The following is a 6207-nucleotide window of genomic DNA, read 5'->3' as shown; positions in this document are numbered from 1 at the left end:
CAGAACTAGGAAAAAAAAAAAAAAAAAAAGGAATAGGCCAAGGAAGAATAGGCGGTATACAGTGGCTGCTGAGACGGAGCTGGTAACAAGCCTACCTCTACTGCTCTTAAGGTACGCTCATACACAGAAGGGTCACAACGAGGAAGACGGAGCCTGCCCAGGCTGAAGCCCTATCACCAACGGAAAAGAAGAGAAACCAGTGTTTCTTAACCCAAGTCCATAAACTGTAACATAAGACTGTTCATTTGTGCGTTTTTCTGATACTGTTAAAGGGAACAGCGCCCCCAAGAGGGTTATTTTAAGGCCTGATTCCGGTCGTCCCGCGAGAGGGCTCACTGCTGGGTCTCCGGTCTTGGCACAGGCCTCGAGCGGCCGAAGGCCTCGGCTACCCTCCAGGGGAGCGGAATCCTCCCGCCTCGCGTGCCCTAGGGGCTCGCTGCGGCGTGGCTGCCGTCTGAGCTAACTCCCCCGGGGAGAAAGAGGAAGACTTAAGCCAGCGGTGGAGGATGGACACACTCGCGGAGGGACGAATTAAAAGAGGGGGAGTGTGACTGGTGCCCCTCCGAGCAACTGGAGGCGCTGCCCAAATGCGGACATTGACGGCTCAAAGATTCGCGTGAGGCTGGCCTGCTTCTTCATAATCCGTCCGTTCCGTCGTACGGGTTAAGCAAACGTACCCTCGCACCTCTGGTGGGGTCCGGCTGGAGTCCCGGGAGGGCGCCCAGGCCCAGTTCCGCGTTCTGGCCTTTGTCCCACCTCCCCCAGGGCGGTGCAACCGCGCCCCCCGGGCTCCCTCACGGGAACCCGGGGAGCGGCGCAGAGCCCCGCCCCCAGCCCGCCCCTTGGGGGCCGTGGCGCGCCGGCGTGACGTGGCGCGTGTCGACGTTGGCGCATGCCGAGACGGAAGAGGCGCGGGCCGGGAAAGGAGCGGGCTGGCGGCTGCGGCGCCTCGGTCCCCATGGCGCTGTGGCGCGGCTCTGCGTACGCCGGCTTCCTGGCGCTGGCGGTGGGCTGTGTCCTCCTGCTGGAGCCGCAGCTGCCCGGCTCGGCGCTGCGCTCGCTGTGGAGCTCGCTACAGCTGGCTCCCGCGCCTCCGGAACCCGGCTCCCCTGAGGGCCGCTTGGCGGCCGCCTGGGACGCGCTCATCGTACGGCCGGCCCGGCGTTGGCGCCGCGTGGCCGTGGGGTGAGTGCCTGCGGGGCCTGCTTCTCTGGGTCTCTCCAGGGGGTGCGGGTGCTCCGGGCCTCCGAGCGCCGCCTTGGCGGAGTTCGGGCTGCTGGGGAGCTAGGAGGTAGAACCGCGCGGAAACGGGTTCCCAGACGTCCCCCGGGAGGCACCTAGGCGCCCGTGTCCACGCTGCCTCCTTGGCGAGAAGCGTCGGATGTCTGGGACCAGCCCTCTTCGTCACTGCTGCAAGGGCTCAGCATACTGCTTTTTCCTCTTGCCTGGTCTCTGCGCCCTTCTCTCATCTCGGTAGGACCAGCCTAATAATCTCTTGCAGATCCCGCGCAGCCTAACACCCTCATGTGCCAGTCTCCTTCATTCCTGTTTCAGCTCTTTTGGCGACTGCGTTTTTGCGGCAACCAATTTGACAGCATTCTCCCTCTTCTGAACTTCTTGAGTGAGTGGCATGGTCACTGAGGAGTGACCTCAGTGCTTTAGCTACCGACTTTATCTCTCTTGTTTCCCCTTCCTTAATACCATAGTCTGGGAGACCACCACTATACTGAAACTACTCTCAAAGCTCACTCGTGACTTGTTGATTTTCCAATTCAGCTGTCTTTTTTTAGCCTTCGTTGTCAACTCCCTGCAGTTCTTTCACCAGCTAAACTTGCCCTTCTCCTTGAAACTCTTTTCTTCCCCTGACTTAAGTGACATTGCATATTTACACTTCTCCCACTCACAGTGCCTCCTTTCTTTGTATTCCTCATTGTTCCCTGCACACTGACTTTAAACCCTGTCTCAGTTCAACTTATCTTGCCATCAGCTCAGAAGCACCATACAAAAGCAGACCTTCTACAAAGTACTCTGCTAGTTTTTGTGAGTACTGGGGCAAGAGTAAGGTAGAGCAAAGTTATCCTGAAGATTAAACAAAATAATTGTGTAATCTTGAATGGCGTCTTCTGTAAAGAGCAGGCAAATGTTAGTATTTTTTTAATATTTATTTTAAGTAATCTCTACATCCAATGTGGGCCTCAGATTTGACCCTGAGGTCAAGAGTCAAATGCTTCATGTACCGAGCCGGCCAGGCACCTCATAGTACTTTTTTTTAAATCAGCATATTGTTTCTTGAGATATATCTCCTTTTGCCTCTTCTTTCAAGTTCAAGCCCTTTCACCCACTTCCTTATCAGTTCCGGTTCTTTTTTTTTTTTTAAGATTTTATTATTTTGAGAGTGCACAGGCACAAGTTGGGGGGGCGCGAGTTGGGGGCGGGGAGGCAGAGAGAGAATCTCAAGCAGAGTCCACACTGAGTGCAGAGCCCAACATGGGGCTCAGTCTCATGACCCTGAGATCATGACCTCAGCTGAAATCAAGAGTCAGATGCTTAACGGACTGAGCCACCCAGGCGCCCCTCCCTATCAGTTTTTTAAGTGTCCTCCCTGGCTTTATGCAGATTCAGCAAATATCAGCAACTACAGGGTATGTGTCAAGTCTGCTAGGTTCTGAGGATGCAGAAATGGGTGAGGCAAGGTCCTGGCCTCATTTGTTGAAAACAGATATATTCATTAGTAGTGTTCCAGCTGGCATGACAGAATACCAGCTTCATTTGAAATCCCACAAGCAGGTATGCTGCGCGCCTCTGAAATCTAACCTGCTATCCTCCAACACAATCTTTTTCCTTTTTCTTAATCTCCCTTACAGCAACAATGTGGCATGAACACAGAGACAGGAACAGGCTTACCTTGTGCCTCTGGTACTTCACAGCTGTGTAATCTTGGGCCAATCAATACTTCTAAGCTTCTATAAAAACTGGATGACAATATTTGTATCTACCTACTTAAGGTTGTTAGAAGCTGAGCTATCAGCTGATAGGCTGAAGTTTAGGAGCATATTGAGGAGCAGGCTTACAGGCTTTGAAGATGCCAATAGTTAGGTCGAGGTCAGAGAGTGTATGGGATCACACCAGAGGAGAACAAGAAAAGAAGGTAAATGGAAAGGGTGGGGTTCTGGGAGACACCAGTGTGTAAGAGGCTGCTGGAAAGGAACCAGAGAAATAAAGGATAGGAGCCCACTACCATTTCTTTCTAACACCGCCCCTGCTTCAAAATTGGATTCTGGTGCCAAAGACTCATTGGGTGAATGATGAACCTAGTGTTCATTCCCCAATACCTGGCTTCACCCTGACCTTTGAAACCTACCTTACTCTACTCCTCTGTTTAACTCTCCATTCTAACTAGATCAACATTCTTATTGTACCCAGACAAAAAGTGAATCCCTTCATTCGCCTCTTTGCTTGTGCATGCTCCCTGTGAGAGCTTTAGTATCAGAGAAATCTGGGTTTGAATTTAGGCTTTTCCAGTTGTGGCCTTTGGAATGGTAGTCAACCCCCAGCTTCAACTTTTCTCAGCTGAAAGCAGTGTGACTACTTCCCTATCTTACCGCGTTTTGCAAATTGGTGTGGCCTGTCTGAAAATGCCTGCCTTATATTCAGTGCTTCATAAATACCAGGCTTCTTTCTCTGTCCAGAGCGCCATCCAGAGTTCAGCCCAGGGACCACTGCCCCTGCCCCTTTGGATTTCTCTTCTCTGCAGTTCTGCATCTTATGGTGATTATAATTACCTATTGCAATATCTCAGGTATAGTGTTAAAAAGCTAGGAAGAAGCTAAGGAAACATTTTACAGATAATGAAGCAGAAGGGAGGTGATGAGAACCACCATCCTTGCTTTTAAAGAGCTTGCAATCTAGAAGGGGAACTGTGCCCCTTCCCCCACCCCCCAAGAGCCTTGGCAGTAGGCCTGGAAGCCCAGGCTCCGCTACCCTTCCAGCCCTTCCTGTTGTTTGGACATTCAGCATTGCTTTATTTTCCAGTTATATCACCTGTGTCTTCGTTTTCTCCAAACTCATAATCTTTTATACATTTTTTTTTAAGATTTTATTTATTTGACAGAGACAGCAAGAGAAGGAACACAAGCAGGGGGAGTGGGAAAGGGAGAAGCAGGCTTCCCGCTGAGCAGAGGACCCTGGGATCATGACCTGAGCCAAAGGCAGATGCTTAATGACTGAGCCACCCAGGCGCCCCTCTGTTAGACATTTATTACTCTACTGTGAAATTCTGCCTAACGTCAAATGAGCATAATTTTGTCTTCTGGTTCTTTTGCTCTCTCCCTCCCTCCCTTTAATTCCTCTGAGAATAAAGCACCATAGGTAATGTGCTTGTTTACATTCCTGGATGCTATTGAATTGAGGTAAGAGCAGAGGAAGATTCTTGCTCTGGTTAAAGTATAACTAGAAAGCACATGGAGAGGTACTTAGTTCAGTATCTGGCATGTAGATGTTTAGTGATCTTTTTATTAAAAACTACTGAATAAAATTTTTTCCTTTGTAAAATTTTTTCCCTTGGTATTCATGACATGATGAAGTGGGGGGGGTGGAAAATATTCCTATGGTAGGTACATATTTTTAACTCAAAATTAGTTCTGTTGGGTTTTGTCTTGTGTTGCAAAACATGTTGAACGTTGTTCCTTTTGGTTATGGGGGGTTTTGGGGTTTTGTTTCGTAACTTTTGCAAATTTCCTCCATTCTCATCTTTAAAGAACCAGACCCTGTTCAGGGTCTTAGCATATCACTGGAGATGAAGACGATGTGTTTGTGCAAGCTACTGTTTTCACATGTGGGCATCCCTCAGTGTCCGAACTTTTGCTGTCCAGACTCAGGACCCAGATCCATTGGGAAACATTTTCTAGATAGGGCTGTTGGGTGGAAATAGTGTCTCTCACTGTCCAAACTTGCACTGTCTGAAACTCGGGAACCTACTTGAATCTGAGAGCCAGGGAGAGTATTCCTATTAAGAGTCTACCCTTTAGACATCTAATATTACATCCAGTAGAAGTAAAGAACTAAGGAACACCCTGTATGAGGTGGAATTTAAAGACCAGTTTAAAAGGTATGTTTGGTTTATGATCAGTAGGGCTGTGAAAGGAATGTACTTTAAACATCATTAAGCACCTGCCACATGAATGTCATTGTGTTTTATGCACAGAAAAGCATAGTAACTCTTAGATTATGCCTTTAGAGTATGCACACATACTCTAGCAGTATTTAATATCTTTCTTTTAAAACAATAAGAAAATTTGAATATTTAAATGCTGTTTGGTGGGCAAAAATCTTTTTTAAAAGCATGGGATCCATAGGGGAAAAATTAAAGAATTCTTATGATGTGGGTACAGTTTGTGTCACTAGGAGAGATGTGTCTCTTCCTTGCCCTTGTAAACCTTGCTTGAGTGATGTCAATGATGTCTAGCCTCCATACGAACCTGTTAAAAATTATATTGTTTTTTAATTATAAAAGTAATACATGCTTATAAAAATCAGAAATCCATCTAGTGAAAAATAAAATTCCTCTCTCTTGCCCAATTTCATTCCTTTTAGAATTTACCACCATTAATGAATTCATGTGTTAATTTCCAGATGAGGAGATTTTTTTTTTTAAGAGACTAGAAGGGAAACATTGTAGCTGTATTCTACACTAGAATCCAATCTTTGGGCCTTCTTTATTGATGGGTATACTTTCTGCTTTCAAATCTGCTCAGAATTACCCTGGAAGCCTAGCCATCCTTATCACCAGGAGCTGTTTATTGGTCTGCTGTGAGCCTTGACCTTCTCAGAGGCTTTTAGCTGCCTGTGTGGTCATCTAGCCCCACTGGCAAGAATGACATCCCCAGTAGGCAGAGGCAGGAATAAAGGTGACTGTGGGGTGGGGGGCAGGAAGTCCACCTCTAGGTACCCAGATTATTTGACCCTTCTCTTTTAAGGGATGGCTTTTAGCAAAATAACATTAAAAATATAAACCAGAACTTTTCTGTGCACACCGTAGAGAGGCGGTGCCAGACAACCACAGTGCTTTATAATTTGATTCTGTAGAGCCAACCAGGTGGTGCAGCATTGGCTTCTTACAAGCCCTTTAAAAAGGTCTCATGGATTGGTCCAGTGAACACCTGCCAAGTGATGAATTGTTACCAGACTGCAGATGGTCCTCAGTCTTTA

The 6207-nt window shown here is 47.7% G+C and overlaps 1 protein-coding gene across 3 annotated transcripts in view; it reads left to right on the top strand.

The window, feature by feature from the left end:
* The first annotated feature begins 862 nt into the window (after positions 1-862).
* ADPGK (ADP dependent glucokinase) overlaps positions 863-6207 on the top strand; it is a 32227-nt gene continuing 26882 nt past the window's right edge. Inside the window, exon 1 of one of the 3 annotated variants that reach the window (XM_027570238.2) lies at positions 863-1185. In XM_027570238.2, the coding sequence (XP_027426039.1) occupies positions 893-1185 (293 nt within the window). In that variant the 5' untranslated portion in view covers positions 863-892. The remainder of the gene's footprint in view (positions 1186-6207) is intronic. The other 2 variants (XM_027570237.2, XM_027570239.2) reach the window with 2 other exon arrangements.

This window comes from Zalophus californianus, chromosome 6 (assembly GCF_009762305.2).
Source record: "Zalophus californianus isolate mZalCal1 chromosome 6, mZalCal1.pri.v2, whole genome shotgun sequence".
Lineage (NCBI taxonomy): Eukaryota > Metazoa > Chordata > Mammalia > Carnivora > Otariidae > Zalophus > Zalophus californianus.
The sequence above is the reverse complement of the archived record's forward strand: the minus strand, read 5'-3'. Positions and strand labels throughout refer to the sequence as shown.